Here is an 18,370-nt window from a genome sequence, read left to right as displayed (position 1 = left end):
AAATATGAAACCATATCAATGAACTTTTCTTACTTTATTAAATTGTAATCTGTTTATCCATCTTGTACTTGGAATAGATTTTTCCCCACATGACCTTGTAACATCATGCATTAGTCATCTGGAAAATACTGGTTCAGAAATTACAAAATTTATGATACCAAAAGAATCACATTTGTTAATATCAGCATTCACCAATGATCCCATCAAAAAAAGTCTTTAATTATTAGAAAGCTATTAAGCCCACAGTGGCCGATAAAAGTTTTCTGAAGTTGAGCTTTCATTTGAAAGTTAGAATTTTATTATCGGCAGCAAATGCTATCTGTTGTTTCCCTTGAAGTGACAGTCTCACTTTGGTTTTTTTTTTTTGAAAAATTATCTGCCAATTACTCAAGTCTGAATAAGCACAGTTTGTGGTTTTGTCTAGTAAAAACTTATGTTTTATTAAAAAAAAAAGTGGCTAATACAGCTTCCAACTGCAGCAATTATACAAGGGATTTTTCTTGAGAAAACCATTGTACTTCAGTAAGCAGCAGAGACACTTTCTGTATGCTTGCCATTTTGTCATACAGAATATTAAAATGATGTGTACTCAGGGGTTAAAATTTAATACAATTAATAACTCAGTGTTTCACCAAATCAGTTTAAAGTAAAACTAGATTTTTACTTTATCAATTTTTTCTATGTGTACAAGAATATACTGACTACTATACTTGATATTCCATATATAGTGAGTAAAGGATATAATGTGAGTTTAAGAATATAATGATGACTGGTATACTAGGGTTCCATGGTGTAGTGATTAGCATTCTAGACTTTGAATCCAACGATACAAGTTCAAGCCTCGGCGGAACCTCCAGACTCCCAGGTGGTGCTAGTGGTAAAGAACCAACCTGCCAATGTAGAAGATATAAAGTGACTCTAGTTCAGTCTCTGGGTCCTGTATTCTTGCCTGGAGAATCCCATGGACAGAGGAGCCTGGTGGGCTGCAGTCCATAAGGTTGCAAAGAGTTGGACACGACTGAAGTGACTTAGCACACACATACTTGGTATCACTGCCTTAATTTGTGTTGAGAGGGCTTTGCTTTTGCACCAGCAGTGCAACATAATAATGCCGAAAGCTCAACCCTCTGTACACCAGTGCCAGATTGAACCTTGGAGACAGAGTTTTAGGTGAAGTAGAAAGGGATAGCTTTATTACTTTGCTGGACAAAGGGGGACAAAACGGGTTCCTACTTGGAACAACTATGTGTCACAACCCCCAGAGGATTTGATGAGGGGGTTTATAACAATGGTCCAAGAGTGGGATCTCTGACAAGATTAAGGTGTGTGGGGGCCTTGAGGAGAGCATGGCAACCCACTCCAGTATTCTTGCCTGGAGAATCCCATGGATAGAGGAGCCTGGTGGGTTACAGTCCATGAGGTCCCACAAGTGACTTAACACATGCAGGGCTTGCATGCCTTTAATCCTTTAATCTCCTAATCTTGATGGTCTTCTTTGGTCCCTTTAATTTTGCCTCTGGCAGTTTCCTGGCTGCTTCTCTCTTGAGCAGAGAAGAGAGAAGTTGTCTTGTTGTCCTGTACAGTACTTTGCACCCAATGGACTGCAGCACGCCAGACTTCTCTGTCCTTCACTATCTCTCAGAGATTGCTCAAACTCATGTCCACTGAGTCAGTGATGCTATCCAACTATCTCATCCTCTGTTACCCCCTTCCTCTCTTGCCTTCAATCTTCCCCAGCATCAGGGTCTTTTCCAGTGAGTCAACTCTTCGAGTCAGGTGACCAAAGAGAGCTTTACCTTCCGTATTAGAGCTTCAATCCTTCTAATGAATATCCAGGGTTGATTTCCTTTAGGATTGACTGGTTGGATCTCCTTGCTGACTAAGGGACTCTCAAGAATCTTCTTCAGCACCACAGTTTGAAAGCATCAATTCATCAGTGATCAGCCTCCTTTATGGTCCAAATCTCACATTCATGCATGATTACTGGAAAAATCATAGATGGACCTTTGTCAGCAAAGTAATGTCTCTGCTTTTTAATATGCTGTCTAGGTTGGTCATAGCTTTTCTTCCAAGGAGCAAGTGTCTTTTAATTTCATGGCTACATTTACCATCTGCAGTGATTTTGGAGCCCAAGAAAATAAAGTCTCTCACTGCTTCCATTTTCCCCCCATCTATTTGCCATGAAGTGATGGCGCTGCATGCCATGATCTTAGTTTTTTGAATGTTGAGTTTTAGGCCAGCCTTTTCACTCTTCTCTTTCACTTTAATCAAGAGGCTCTTTAGTTCCTCTTTGCTTTCTGCCATTAGGGTGCTATCATCTCTGTATCTGAAGTTGTTGATATTTCTCACAGCAATCTGGATTGCACTTTGTGATTCTTCTAGTCCAACATTTTGCATGATGTACTCTGCATAGAAGTTAAATAAGCAGGGTGACAATATATAGCCTTGACTTACTGCTTTCCCAATTTTGAACCAGTCCATTGTTCCATGTCTGGTTCTAACTGTTGCTTCTTGACCTTCATACAGACTTTTCAGGAGGCAAGTAAGGTCATCTGGTATTCTCATCTCTGAGAATTTTCTATAGTTTGTTGTGATCCACACAGTCAAAGGCTTTGGTGTAGTCAATGAAACAGAACTAGTTGTTCTTATCAAATTCCATTGCTTTTCTATGCTCCAATGAATGTTGGCAATTTGATCTCTTGTTCCTCTGCCCTTTCTAAACCCAATTTGTACATCTGGAAGTTCTCAGTTCATGTACTGCTGAAGCCTAGCTTGAAGGATTTTCAGCATAACCTTGCTAGCATATGAAATGAGCACAATTGTGCAGTAGTTAGAACACTCTTTGGCATTGCTCTTCTTTGGGGTTGGAATGAAAACTAACCTTTTCCAGTCCCATGACCACTGCTGAGTTTTTCAAATTTGCTGTCTTCTTGAATGCAGCACTTTCACAGCATCATCTTTTAGGATTTGAAATAGCTCAGCTGGAATCCCATCACCTCCACTAGCTTTGTTTATAGTTATGCTTCCAAAGGTCCACTTGACTTCTCATTCTAGGATATCTGGCTCTAGGTGAATGACTACACCATCATGGTTATCCAGGTCATTAAGATCTTTTTTGTATAGTTCTGTATTTTCTTGCCACCTCTTCTTTTAATCTCTTCTGCCCCATTAGGTACTTGCTATTTTTGTCTTTTATTGTGCCTATCTCTACATGAAATATTGACATCTCCAATTTACTTGAAGAGCAACTGTTAGAAACTGCCCTTTGGAACTCAGGAAAGGTCATGAGTTTTGTCTACAGGAAACAGAGACAAAAAAAGACCTCCATGCCGTGGAGCTCCATAGGGCCCCACTCAGTCTCAATAGGTCTTCCATCTGAAACGTTATTTGATGTGAAAAGTTATCCCAGCTATGTAGTTCAGCACCACTTGTGTTTATTACCAAGTATTCATATGCAATCTTCTTTAATGATTGGTTGATTCTGAGGTCAAATGAATAACAGCCAAATAGCTAGTCCCACCAGGACTGATTAATCCATTTATAAGGCAAAAAGTGCAATTCTGTGGACAAGATTTTCACCCATCTTTGTGTTTGCAGCAAAATCTTTAATTCAGCAAAGTACAGTGTCTTTGTTTTTTTTTTTTTTTTTTTATTAGTTGGAGGCTAATTACTCCACAATATTTCAGTGGGTTTTGTCACACATTGACATGAATCAGCCATTGAGTTACACGTATTCCCCATCCTGATCCCCTCTCCCACCTCCCTCTCCACCCGATTCCCCTGGGTCTTCCCAGTGCACCAGGCCCGAGCACTTGTCTCATGCATCCCACCTGGGCTGGTGATCTGCTTCACCATAGATAATATACATGCTGTTCTTTCGAAACATCCCACCCTCACTTTCTCCCACAGAGTTCAAAAGTCTGCTCCGTAAAAAGAGGCAGTGCAATGATTTCTTTTACTGGCTTCTCCAGCAGTCATTCAGCAAAGTCAGCTCTCCAAGACTTTACTTTTTGGCCTTCTGTTACGTGACTTCTCCAGTCAATGCAGTATGGTAACTCATTGTCAGGCGCTTTACTTCTTCATTTGCACTTTGAAAAGGTGTACCAAACAATTTTAAGCTTAAAAACTTCATCACATTTGCATTAACAGTTTGTTTCCTTTTCTTTAACTTTTGCATGATGGGGCACGAAATGATATCATAAGTAACATAGTAGTATTTTTTAATTGTTCTTATTTTTAGATCTGTATGCTCAAATATTTGGGATGGAATTTCATGAAACCTACAATTTGCTTTCAGATTATCATAAAAATATCTATAAACCTGTTTATCAACATGTATCTAAAGTTAGATGGATTGAAGGCAGATAAAGATGCCACAGTATTAACAGTTGCTAATCTAGGTGGTAGGGATACAGGTGATTCTTGAGCTCTTCTTTCAGCATTTCCATTTATTTGACATGTTTCATAGTAAAAAGTTAGTTAGTAAATGAAGCCACTGAATCAGAGGTTATTCATATTATTGCTTCACTTCTAAGTCATTAAAAGAATATGGCATGGTTTTAAAAATTACATGAGGTATTTTAAAATAGTTTTATTGTGAAGCGTGCTCTGCTGTCCTGTTCTTAGTCACTCAGTTGTGTCTGACTCTTTGCAACCCCATGCACTGTAGCCCACGAGGTTCCTCTGTCCATGGGGATTCTCCAGGCAAGAATACTGGAGTGGGTTGCAGTGCCCTTCTCGACCAGGGGATCTTCCCAACCCAGGGATCCAACCCAGGTCTCCCTCATTGCAGGCATATTCTTTATCTAAGTCTGAGACACCAGGGAAGCCCGCTGTGCGGTGGGTAGCTCAACAAGTCATCAGCATGATAGACATTCAGATAAAAATGTTCATCCTTTTTCTTTTTTATCTGTACTGTGTTGTGACATCTAGCAGAGTCTCAAGATCCCAGTTATTTTAGCTATAAAAGAGATGACTATAACAATGGTTCTTTGATAAGTCTATTTATTTTCTGTTAATTGATTTCCATTTTGTTAGATCTGAAAGTGCTTAAATTGTTACCAAAAATTCTTTAGAGTGTTTCTTCTTTAAAATCATCCTTAATTTTTATTGGTAATAAATGGCACTGAATGTTTTGAAGCATTTAAAATTATAAAAGATCATGTGTGTGTGTGTGTGTGTAAACATATGTGCATGCTCAGTCACTTTGGTTGTGTCTGACTCTTTGTGACTCTGTGGACTGTAGCCCACCAGGCTCCTGTGTCTATGGGATTCTCCAGGCAAGAATGCTGGAGCGGGTTGCCATGCCCTCCTCCAGAGGATCTTCCCCCACCTGGGGATCAAGCCCACGTCTCCTGTTTTTCCTGAATTGTAGTGGGATTCTTTACCACTGAACCACCAGGGAAGCCCGTATGTGTATATATGTACACACACACACACACACACACACACACACACACACACAACGGAATATTATTGTATGATATAAAATAATACATTATAAAGAAATCCAGCTATTTTGTTTTCTACAACATGGATGGACCTTGAGGGCATTATGCTAGACAGAGAGAGAAAAATACTTCATGGCATCACCTATATGTGGAATCTAAATGAAAAACTCGTAAGAACATAGAGTAGAACAGTAGTTGTCAGGGACTGAGGAGTAGGGGGAGTAGATTACAGAGTTTCAGCTTCTAACCATAGTTGATAGCACTATATTGTATAACTGAAATTTACAAAAAGAGTAGAACTTGTCAGTTTGCAAAGTACATAAGAATAAATATATGAGGTGACAAATGTGTTAATTAACTAGGTTAACTGGATGAGAGGAATTGTTTCACTATGTTCACTTTAAATATCTTACATTTTTGTCAATTATACCTAAATAAAGCTGAATTTTTTAAAACTAAGTAAAATTGTAAAAAAATAATTTATTAAAATGTCCTCCTAAAACTTAATGTTTTTGTTTTCTTTAGTGGGTTACATAGTCATGCAAATATTTTTTTTTTCCTCATGACTAAGAATGCTCATGAAAATGAAAATATTGTAGAGTGGCTTGACATAGACTTAGCACAGAAGTATTAGAGCTCTCTAAAGAAGGCAGCCAATTATAATAAAATGAGAAAAACTCAGTTGTAGTTTGTGTTTTTCATAAATACCCACTGGGATAGAAATATTTTAATTATTCTTACATCTCAGAAATAACTGAAATATATAACTCATTAAAAGAACACGGAAGGACTAGATTTTTCAACCTGCATAACTCATGGAAACAGCTTCCTCTGTCATCCTCTCTTTCTCTGATATGTTTCATCCAGCTGCTGAAATAGACTGCCTTCTGGAAATTAAAACCCACGTGGCTCAGACCATAGCAGTAAATCTGGTGGAACAGATGGTCCTGGATGAATTGTTTTACCTCTGCATAAAACCTTAGGATTTTATCAATAGGCTTTACACTAAGTAATGGGAATCAGAGTGACAAATTAACAGTAAAACTTTCATGCTTATATCCAAACACCATGTTCTGGCTTCTTATGTTGTATTTTTCTAATCAAGTCAAACCATTGTACATTAGCAACAAATCTAACATAAGTCTCATCCAACCCATCTAACTCATTTAAATATGTTTGTTCTGTAGCAGTTTACCTAAAGATTGAGTTTACCTAAAGATCAGTCTTTAATCAAATACCTTACATACAAATGTATATTCACTCATTTATAGTCTTTTCTCTACTCAAGATTGAAGTAGGGTTACATGAGAATTTAGTTCCGCATCCCAGCTAGATTTTCTAGTGGAGTAGATTTTCAAGAATTTTATGTTGATTAATTTTTTTTTCTTTTAAAGCTGCTATCATTATCCATAGAAAATAAGTTTCATTGATTTGTGTATTCAACATAATTCAATATTTCCTTGCTGGTCTTGTGAGTTTTCCTAATAAGAAGCTGAGAAGACATTTTTCAGGGTCTACTATGAATCTGGACATTTTTTTCTCCATCCTGTATGATCTGATCCCTATAAATGTCCTAGGAAGCATTTGTACATCCATATTTTCATAACTTTTTATTCAACACATGTTCTTGAGTTGTCATTAACAAATCACTAAAAATATAGGAACTGAGCAAAATAGATACAGTTCTTATTTTTGTGGCATTTGATTTTGGCAGTGAGGATGGCCAGAAGCAAATATCTGACTAATTATCTAATTACAATTGCAGGAAGGGATAAAAGAGATCATAATAAGAAGACCTTATCTAGCTGGGGAGAGATTGGTGAAAGTGGGAAACTTCCAGTGTTACTGAATGCATGCTTGTAGTGCTGAATGTGTTGTCAATAGAGCTCTGTCTTAGAAGATGGGTAGCAGTTGGCCTGTTGAAAGGGAAGACAGAGAGTGTGTATATGTAGCGGGGGAGCTCCTGGAGAGGGTGATGGAACTGGAAGGAATCTGGTGACAGCAGGCTGATTAGGGAGAGAGTGGTTTTCTCCCCATTGTAACTGAGGCATTCAAGGTCACACAGGGAAATCTAAGTGAAGTTTGAACTCAGTTCTGTCCAACCTCCAATTCTTTCTTGTACATCATGTCTTTCCCCTGTTAGTCATCAGATTATGCTTAAGTTATTGCTATGATCTTCATCTGCAAATTATTAGTTATGAAATCTTTTTGCATGTTCATTCAGATATATTGCTGTTTTATTTATAAAAGTGAGCTGCAGTACATGCCTTCAGCATCATCTCTGTCTTGTTTTTCAGCGTTCCAACATTCCAGAGCCTCCCTGAAGAGATCCTCAGTAAGCTTGCTGATGTCCTTGAAGAGGTAATTGTTTTTAGTCCTTGAACTTTTTGAGATGGGACTCAACCCATCACAGCTGTGCAATGACAAGTCACAAACTGCAGAGACCTTTTACATTTTTTTGAGCACTGGGATGAGATATATATTTGGCTTCAAATAAAAGCAGCTCAGCATATCTGACATTTATACACAATTAGAAGTGTGCAAGTCAACTGTAGAAGAAGGAAATTTTTTCACTGTGGCAAACATTTTGTTACTTTGATTTCCAAGAATGGGAGCTGGCATATATATCTCTTATTTCAATTGGTGATAAGCAATAAGTAGTCATTGCTACTCTGAAGATATAAATTAGCAAATTTATAACATGAATTAGAAGGTTGTGTACATATTTTTTAGCATATGAGTATTTTATGCATGTAATTGCATGTGTGAATGTGAAAGTGTCACTGTTACTTCTTTTTCTCTGTACCTATAAAGCACAGGAAATATAGAAGCAGGAGAAAGACAGGAGGTTTACACAAGTAGTGTCTTGAGTGAACACAAGAGGATAGGGTCCCTGGTGCCTACAGAAACAAGGAAGGCACAATACCTAGGCAATTATGCAGGTAGGAAGGTTGATGGAGTGGCTGGCTCTGTGGCTTATCTCTTCTGACATCTATTTTCTCAGTGATCTAGAAAGCAAGAGTATTAGCTATGGGGCAGATGTTTGAGAGGTTTGAAGACAGAAGAGAAGGTATGAGAAAAATAGAAGAGGAAATGGACTAGGAAGGCATAGTATGATTGCCAATCATCATTCAGGCACTATTTGATATTACCAATCCTAAATATCAATTAAACAGGCGAAAAGAGTTCATCCAGGAGGTATGATAAGATGGATAGATCAAACTCCACTCTGTTGTACCAAAGGATGGGAGAATTTTTAAAGCACTGGCGTGAGTTGGTGGAAAAGTATTCCGGTAGGGGTGTTACCACAGAGTAGGTTCTTGTCTTATTGCAGAAAGAATTCAGAAATGAGATGGAAGTCAAAAAGGAAAAGTGAAGATTTATTAAGCTCTCTAGGGGAGAGCTGGGACCCAGGTGGGCAGTTGCCCTGAGTTTCTTTGGCAAGTTGGTTATATGAGGTGTGGAAATAAATGGACAGAATATTCATGGAGGAGAGAGGGGTTTGGGGTTATATATTTCCTGATTTTCATCCTAGCTCTACCTTCCAGGGTAGGAAGGATTTTTGTCCTTATTTAGTCCTTGAGAAAGACATTCCTGAGCTGTAAAACAGATCATCAGCCTGGAAGAAGATATGTATCTCAAAACAGGCAAATTGAGAATTTACAGTTGAAAATTTTCTAAAGTAAACACCCCAGGAAAAGGGAGATCAGGAGCCTAATAGTGTCAGAGAGAAGCCTATCTAAAGTTTAGTCAAAGTGAGAGTACTGTTCAGTCTGTCTTGCTTACCAGCCCATTTGCTCATGTGTGCTTTTTCAGCCCCATTTGTTTCCCTAGATTCAAGTCCCAAGTAGATAGAGAATGGGATTTAACCAGGACTGGTATTTTGCCAGGAAAAGCTGAGTGGTTGAAAGAGGGAAAAGGGGGTTGAAGATGCATGTGAAGGAAGGATAATATAGACTGCTCCTGGAATTTCGACTGGGCAAGAAGGAGAGGGACGCTGAAAGGAACAAGGGTCAGTGAGTGACTGGGATCAATGGATTTTAGTCTCAGGAGGCTGAAGAATTTCTGGAGCTGTGCTATCATAGAGATAAACCAGAAAGATACTGAAAAAGTTTCTGTGTCTAGGTACTCACACTACCCCATAACTCAGTCAGTAAAGAATTTGCCTGAAATGCAGGAGACATGGGATCGATTCCTGGGTCGGGAAGATCCCCTGGAGAAGGAAATGGCAATTCAGTCCGGTATTCTTGCCTGGAAAGTCCCATGGACAGAGGAGCCTGGCGGGCTAGAGTCCATGGTGTCACAAGAGTCGGACACGACTGAGCGACTAAACCACCACCACTCACAATACCAATAATTATATGATACACAGAATTTGAAGTGTTTATGTCCACAAATTCTTAAGAGTCTTTTATCAGAGTGAGCTCTCCTAGGCTTTACTGTTCTCTCTCATCTTATATGGGAACACCAAGTAAAACAGAAGTAACGTTTGGTTCCTATGTTAAAATATAAAAGATTCATGAGAAAAAATTACTGGCTGCCTTTGTTTCTGCATCTGCCAGCCACTGTACTTGCAACCTCTGTAAATGAAAAGCTGCTTTCCCCAGTTCTTTTCCTTGTTGAATACACTGAAGAACTCTCTGATGACCTTTTTCTTTTTCTTTTTTTCTAAACAAAATGAAATATAGTGCAAAATCACTGGCCCCAATCAAGCCTGTCCAAAATAAAATAAAACCCCATGAAATTCTTTAATCATTTTCTTTCTTTTCCACAGCTGTGGAAGCATTTGCTATGTTTTGCAAAACAATAGCCATAGCTCTATAAATAATTTAGACCAAAGAAATATTTTAGTATTTTATGTCTGATTTTCTCATCAGAAGATGCCTTTATTTATGTTATACAAACCACAGTACAGTCTACAGCAGAACTGCGTGAAAATAGAAACAGATGATTAAGTACCCACACATTTACTCTGAAGACATACAAATGAAGTAAACAGCCAAAATATGAAGTTAGATGTATGAATATACTACCCAATGCACAAAAGTGTTTAAGTTGAATAAACAAGCACAATGAGAAATTAGATTAAATTATGTATCAGATAGAGTGAAGAAAATTTGGAAGAACAAAAGCAATACCAGTGTCACATAACATTAAAGGAAAATATGCTTGCAGAGCTGTCTTTCTTCCTACAACATCTACAAGAAAATGAAAGAAAAAAGAAAGCCAGTATAATCATTGTGTTTAACAAAGAAGCTTATAGCCTTGCTAAAATGAATATTTATGGAACATCTGTCACGTCCCAGTAATTGTTCCAAATTCTGGGATTCAGGGCCTTGTCCACTCAAAGCACATGTTCAGTGGAAGGTACAGATGAGACGTAAGGAAATAGCATCAAAATAGCATAGAGTGAGAAGGCTACTCTGTATTGAGTTTAGGGAGAGAAGACTTCTCTGGTCTCGAGCTGAAATCTAAAAGCAGATGCAGGATGCCCTGTGTACAGGGCAGAGAGAAGAGAAAGCATAATGTCCTAAACTAGGAATGAGTTTGCTGTTCTTAAGGGATAGGAAAAAAAAAAATTTACCATGAAATGAGATGAGGCTAAAGAAAATAGCCAAGGCCAGGTGGCAGGGGACTTTGCTGATTGTGATAAGGAGTTATGATAAGGTTTTTAAGTGCAATGGGAAGATTTTGAGGGTTCTAAGCCATAAAATGACATGATTTGGGTTGTGTTTAAATGATACCCCTCTGTGAGAAGAATGGATTATAGAGGGACAGATCAATTATTTAGACAAAATAGCCCCAGATGAGGGTAGATGTTTGTATGTGGATGTACTTTCTTATTGACTGTTTCATTCCATTCATTATGAGACAAAACTTCCAGCATGAGGCGAACATTTTTAAAGAATAGGGGCAGGGTACACAAGGACTGAGAGTTAACCCAAAAAAGGAAGCAAACATAATGCAAGAGGAACGGACATAATGTTATTAGTTAAGTGATTTAGGAGGGTATTTGTGACTGGGGGACAAATATGTGATGTTTGGGGCATCCTACTCTAAAATTGAAAAAGAAACCAATACATGAGTAATTTCTGCCATTGCCCACCCCCCCCCCCCCCACTTACCTCTTCCATAATTTCTAGTGTAGATGTACCCATTTATCTGTTCTTCCTTATGAGATTGTAAACTGGGAACAAATATCCTTATTCTTAGTGTTGTAATTTAGTGCCCCTTTCTTTGTTTCCTTTATATCACATAGTACAAGTATTTTCTTTATTGAATCTCTCATGACTTTTTCAGGAACATAGGAAAATTTTCTCTAGTTCCTTTGAGAAGTTGTGTTTATGCATAGATATCAAGAGATTCTTGGTCAAAGGTCTATCCAGATCAAGAGCAACAATTCCATCATTTTCTTAGGTTGTGTTTTGCAAGACAAGTTGAAGTAATTAATTGATTCTCTAATTATTCATCTTCATTGTCACCATAGTATGTTGTTCTCAACTTGTATCTGACTTAAAGTAAGTCTTAATAATGAGTGGAGGTCATTTTAAGAGCTTCATATTTGTTTTGCTAAAGAAGTTATTTTATAGTTTGTAAAATAAATTATAGGAGAATTTTTAGGCACATGTAGGGAATAGCAAGATTTGACTTTGTAAACTAGTTTCATTAACTTCTATACTATTCTGTATAATACAGTGAAAACTATGTTGAATTCATTCATATTGAATGAATTAGTCAAATACTGGAATCTAGTCTGAAAGCCTGGGAAATTCTTATGGGTAAATGAAAAGAGCTGTGAAATTATTAATAGGATCTAGTCTTTTTTTCTTACTATAGCAACCTAACACTTTCCTTCTTTCTTTATGTACACATAATTAGTCTCTGTAGATGAATTACATTTTTCAGATGGATGGAACAACCTGTAGCTAATCTCCACCTGAGAAATAGCTTCCTTCAGTGGCTACCTATCCAAACACAATGGAGGAAAGTCACTGTAAATAACTCAGTGTATAATAAATATCCGCATATTAGAACTGTGCTGAGATCTTTAAAGGAAACAGCAAATAAAAACAATTTCTTATAGAGAGGAGGAGCAGAGATTAACCTGATATCATGTTACAAAGAACCTTGAAAGTTAATTTGGGAAGGAGTTAGGCTTTCACCAATAAGGATGAAAATGCTTAAATAACTCAAGTAAAACCATATTTTATTGAAGACATTAGATTGAACAATCAAGTTAAGCCAACAAATTTGCTTTTTACCACTGGTATAGCTCATTCTTTCTTTGTAAATAGCAGTGAGACATGGGTGCTATATTTAAGTCTCCTGATTTTTAAATAGAAAATAAAACATGTGAGAATCACTTCTTTGGTTACATTGAAATCTGTTTCATGTCCAGTTCTCTCATGAAACACTGGATTCGGTTGTCTTAGAATGAGAAATACTTTTGCTTTACCAGCTTTTTAAGAGCTCTCTACCTTTGGGTCTGCAGCTTTGTGTGATTAGATCTTAGATACATTTGAGTCTAAATAATGGAAATTTCTGGTTTGTGTCCTTATACAGGGCATTTATTTATGTTTTCAGTTTGGGGATATTTATACTGTTATGGCCCTGACAAGATCTTGAACAAATAATACTCCTCCAAGTTTTTGAAATATCAAAGAGGACATAATGAGAAAAATAGAAACAGAAAAGAGGCAAGGAGAGCAAATGTTTTTCTTTTTTTTCATCTTCCCATTGCTCGAGAATACACTGAAGAGCAAATACTGGATCACAGTCCGGGGATCATTATTGGAAAGGAGGCTAGTGTCACACAAGGTACCCCACGGCTGACTCAGTCTGCATCGTTTCAGCTGGGCGACTGTTGCTTGTGTCACCATGTCATGTTGACATCTTCTCAGATCCCTTTGCATTCTCTCCAGTTGTGAGTAATACAAGGAATAAGTACTACACTTGATGAGTTATTGGAATACTCTGAAGCTTTCTCTCTTTTTATCATTCTAAACACGTCTAGACTCTTTGGAAAGAAACTAGTGCAGTAGACAGAAACATTATTAATTCTCTTCGAAATCTATTGTTGTGACTAAACTTTTTGATTCTTGCTATTCAGAGCCAAGTTGGAGGGAATTTTAAGTACCCATTATTTTCCAGTTGCTTTGGCCTAAAGGACTCTGAATTTGGACAATTATCTGTTTAGATCTACTTGGTTCCTTTTGATTCTTTTTGGGTCTTCACATCTACAGGGCAAATGAGTGCTTCTGAAGGAGGAAGTAGAAGGGTGTATGTTTGTATTTTTGTGGCAGGGTGGAGAGATTAAAAAGTAAAGACAAACTTTCAGTTCATATGAATATCTGCCAGTCTTATTCTGTTATAGACGTAAATGTAATAGGGGAATATAATTGCACATTGTAAATGTGATAAGATAGTTGTGTTAGTCAGAGTTCTCCAGAGAAAACAGAGCCAGTAAGATGTGCATGTGTAGAAAGAGAGATTTATTTTAAGGAATTGGCTCCTGAATTATGGATGCTGGCCATTTCAAAATCTGCAGAATGAGCTGGCAGGCCATGGAAAAGCTAATGTTGCAGTTCAAGTTCAATGCCATCTGCTGGCAGAATTCCTTCTTGCTTGGGGAATGTCAGTCTTTGTTCCGTTAAGGTCTTCATTTGATTGAATGGGGCCCACACACATTATGGACAGTAATCCACTTTAACATTTAAATCAATGAGTTTTGAGTAATCTAGTCTCAAAGTTCACTTGCTGAAATGTTAATCTTATAACACACACAAAAAAAAATTCAGAATAATGTTTGATCAAATATCTGAGCACTATGGCCCAGCTAAGTTGACACAATATTATCATAAGACTTATATCTAGAATATATAAAGAATACTTACAACTTGATAATAAAATGATAAATAGTTCAATTTAAAAATGAGTGGATTTTAAAAGTTATAGATAAAAATGCATGAATAGGTATTTTTCAAAAGGAGATATACAAAAATTCAATAAGTACATGTTTCTTATTAGCAGTCATCAAGGAAACAAAAATAAGAACCATAATTATGCACCACTTCATACCCTCTAGGGTGACTAGAATTAAAAAGACAATGACAAATCTTGGTGAGGATGTAGAGAAATTGTAACTCCCATATGTTGCTTGTGGGATTGTAAAATGGTGCAACTTCTTTGAAAAATGGTCTAGAACTTTATCTGTTAAGCATTTATATAATTCCTTCTCACCCTGAAGTTTCTACCTCTTTAAATTACATATTTTGCTCATTTGTATAATCTATACCATACCTACAAAATATTCAGTTTTCATTTTTATTCAACTTCCTCACTTGAGTTGAACCAGTAGCCCTATACCTGACAAAGACCCAAAATATCTAAACAGGTTGGAAAAATGGATGGACTCCACTAAATTTAGGTAACAGAGGAGAATATAGTTTGCATATGATTAAAAAGAAAAAAAAATACAGAAGGATGGAACAGAAGGCTGGAATAGTGGAGACAGGGCAGAATGTAGGCAATATTGCTGGAAACATGGGAAGAAAACAATTGAAATAACTTATAAACTTTCCCTGGAGAAGACTTTGGGGGAAAGTATTGGATTCCTTTTTAACTTAGTGGACACAGCTTTCTGTGTTCAAAGGATGGGGAACTCCATCTCTAAAAATAGCCTGGTTGAAGGATTTAACCCATCACTGATGAATAGGGATAAAGCAGTATCTGCCTCTTGTAGTACTATAGGTCTTAAATTGTATAATTATTGTAAAATTATTAGCATGCAAACATCATTTCAGATGTCCATTATCAGTGCTTACCAACCCCCTTCACATGTTGACACATAATGGAAAATGTTTATCCTACATACATATTGAGGTTAACAAATGAAACTCCTTATGCCTGAAGGTTACTGGTCAGGGATTTTGACTGTCCCAAGTCCTACTGGGCTCTCCATCTGAATGGCTGAGGAGGCATTCTGTAATGTCTGGAGACATCTGTACTGGTTATAATACTGAGTGAGGTTAACAGAAGGCTGCCACTGGCTTTTAATGGGTAGGAGCCACGGTGCTACTGTTGCAGGAAGGGGGACCCCTTCCAGGGCCCGAAACTGGGCTCTTGTCTGACACTTGGAAATGAATTGCCCAAGGAGACACATGTGCTGACAAAGCAAGAGATTTATTGGGAAAGGGCACCCGGGCGGAGAGCAGGAGGGTAAGGGAACCCTGGAGAACAGCTCTGCCACGTGGCTCACAGTCTTGGGATTTATGGTGATGGGATTCGTTTCCAGGTTGTCCTTAGCCAATCATGCTGACTCAGAGTCCTTCCTGGTGAAGCATGCCTTGTTCAGTCAAGATGGATGCCAGAGAGAAGGATTCTGGGAGGTGGTCGGACAGGTGGTGTCTCCTTTTGACCTTTCTGGAACTCTTTTGGTTGGTGGAGGCTTATTAGTTCCCTGTTCCTTACCAGGACCTCCTGTCATAAAACAACTCATGCAAATGGTTCTTATGGTGCCTGGCCAAGGTGGGCGGTTTCAGTCAGTGTGCTTCCCCTAACACTAGTAAACATTCTACAATGCATAGGACAGCTTTACAACAATTCATCCAGTCCCAGATGTCAGCAGTGCTGAGCCTGGGAAATTCTCCTGTAGAGTAAATGTGACAGGACTTGGGAAATTCTGCTGAAAGTATGAAGGAAATAAAAGCATATAGTATGATCAAGACTGCCAAGGACTGGTGGACTACTTTAGCGAGAGTGGTTAGGAAAGTTTTATCTGAAGAGGTGACTTTGAGTTGACAGCCATGGCAAGCATCACAGATAGCAAAATATAGCATGTAATGTTAAGTATGAATAGAAATCATACATATTTGAAAAACTACAGTGTAGAAGGAATTAGTTAAGATATTGTAAATACTCATGCATTGATTTAGTGTTTGAATAATATTGATTTTTTGGCTTCTACCTAACTCTAAGATTCTGTATGATCACATTCTCAACTGAGATCTCTCTAGTTCAGAGCCTCAGTCATTTTCATTTCTACCTCTGTGGGAAGTGTCTTCTCCTTTATCCCACTGATCTATTTAGGTGTCATTATATGGAAGAAATAAGTACTTGTCCATTGCTTTAAGTTAGTCTCTCGTTTTGTGATGTTTTATCACTTTAAAGTGTAAGTTCTTTAAAGGCTGTTGCTGTTCAGTCACTGTCATGTCCAGCTCTTTGTGACCCCATGGACTACAGCACCCCAGACTTCCCTGTCCTTCACTATCTCCAAACATGAGTTTGCTCAAACTCGTGTCCATTACATTGGTGATGCCATCCAACTATCTCATCCTCTGTCTAATAAAGGCTAATGATATATTCATAATTTCTTTTCACAGGGTACTTGTAAGCATTTGAGGGGAGCAACACTAACACCTTCCACTTATTAAGGCTGATGGTGCCAGGCTAAGGGCACCTGTTTAAAACCCTCTGCGGTGACTACTATTACAGTTGACCCTTGAACAACAGCAGGGGTTAGGGACACTGACTCTCCACACAGTCAAAACCCCACAATCAAAACTCCTACTGCATAAGTTTATAGTAGGTCCTGGTATCCATAGATTTGGAACCACAGGTTCAACTGACCTTGGATTACTTATAATACTGGGCAGTCATATTTAGTGAAAAAAATCTGCATGTATGTGGACCCCCAAAGTTCAAAGGCATGTTGTTCAAGGGTCAACTGTGCTTTTACAATTCCTAGTTTATAACTGGGGAACTGAGGCTCAAGTAATACAGCTAATGGGGAAGTAGTTTATTCCATCCAATCTGAAGCTGGAATTGGCACCTTTCATTACTATGCTGTGTTTCATCTTGAGAATTCATAGTATAAATGAAGAGGAAAAAAATTATTTTCCCCCATTACCTACTCTTTTTTCTTTTTTTTTTAATAGGAGATGTCTCCTTCTGAAAATGTTTACTTATCTTTTTCTTCCTTTTTCTCCATGGGAGTAGTTAACTTTTTCCCAGTCAGCATTTTTAATTTGTTATGACAGGAATCCATTTTATGCCTTTAACAAACTTCAAAACTAGGCAGTTTCTAGTCTTTTTATCACCAGGATGTATATGTTTTGCATTATGCTGTCTGTAATTCATCAAAATGTATGTGCTCTCCAAATAGGAAACCAGTCTGTAATAAGTCAGCTTTCTAGAAAACATTCATCAGTTCAGTTCAGTCTTCTCAGTCCTGTTCAACTTTTTGCGAACCTGTGAAACGTAGCAAACCAGGCCTCCCTGTCCATCACCAACTCCCAGAGTTCACCCAAACTCATGTCCATTGAGTTGGTGATGCCATCCAACCATCTCATCCTCTGTCGTCCCCTTCTCCTCCTGCCCCCAATCGTCCTAGCATCAGGGTCTTTTCTAATGAGTCAGCTCTTTGCATCAGGTGGCCAAAGTATTGGAGTTTCAATTTCAACATCAGTCCTTCCAGTGAACACCCAGGACTGATCTCTTTTTGGATGGACTGGTTGGATCTCCTTGCAGTCCAAGGGACTCTCAAGAGTCTTCTCCAACACCACAGTTCAAAAGCATCAATTCTTTGGTGCTCAGCTTACTTTATAGTCCAACTCTCACATCCATACATGACTACTGGAAAAACCATAGCCTTGACTAGACAGACCTTTGTTGACAAAATAATGTCTCTGTTTTTTAATATGCTGTCTAGGTTGGTCATAACTTTCCTTCCAAGGAGTAAGCGTCTTTTAATTTCATGGCTGCAGTCACCATCTGCAGTGATTTTGGAGCCCAGAAAAATAAAGTCAGCCATTGATTCCACTGTTTCCCCATCTATTTGCCATGAAGTGATGGGACCAGATGCCATAATCTTAGTTTTCTGAATGTTGAGCTTTAAGCCAACTTTTCACTCTCCTCTTTCA

The 18,370-nt window shown here is 38.0% G+C and overlaps 1 protein-coding gene across 2 annotated transcripts in view; it reads left to right on the top strand.

Annotated features, from left to right (window-relative positions):
* PRKG1 (protein kinase cGMP-dependent 1) overlaps window positions 1-18,370 on the top strand; it is a 1,349,869-nt gene that overhangs the window by 979,505 nt on the left and 351,994 nt on the right. For both annotated transcript variants that reach the window (XM_061162077.1, XM_061162076.1), the window contains exon 5: window positions 7,748-7,811. In XM_061162077.1, coding sequence (XP_061018060.1) covers window positions 7,748-7,811 — 64 coding nt within the window. The remainder of the gene's footprint in view (window positions 1-7,747; window positions 7,812-18,370) is intronic.

Source organism: Dama dama, chromosome 15 (genome assembly GCF_033118175.1).
Source record: "Dama dama isolate Ldn47 chromosome 15, ASM3311817v1, whole genome shotgun sequence".
Lineage (NCBI taxonomy): Eukaryota > Metazoa > Chordata > Mammalia > Artiodactyla > Cervidae > Dama > Dama dama.
The sequence above is the reverse complement of the archived record's forward strand: the minus strand, read 5'-3'. Positions and strand labels throughout refer to the sequence as shown.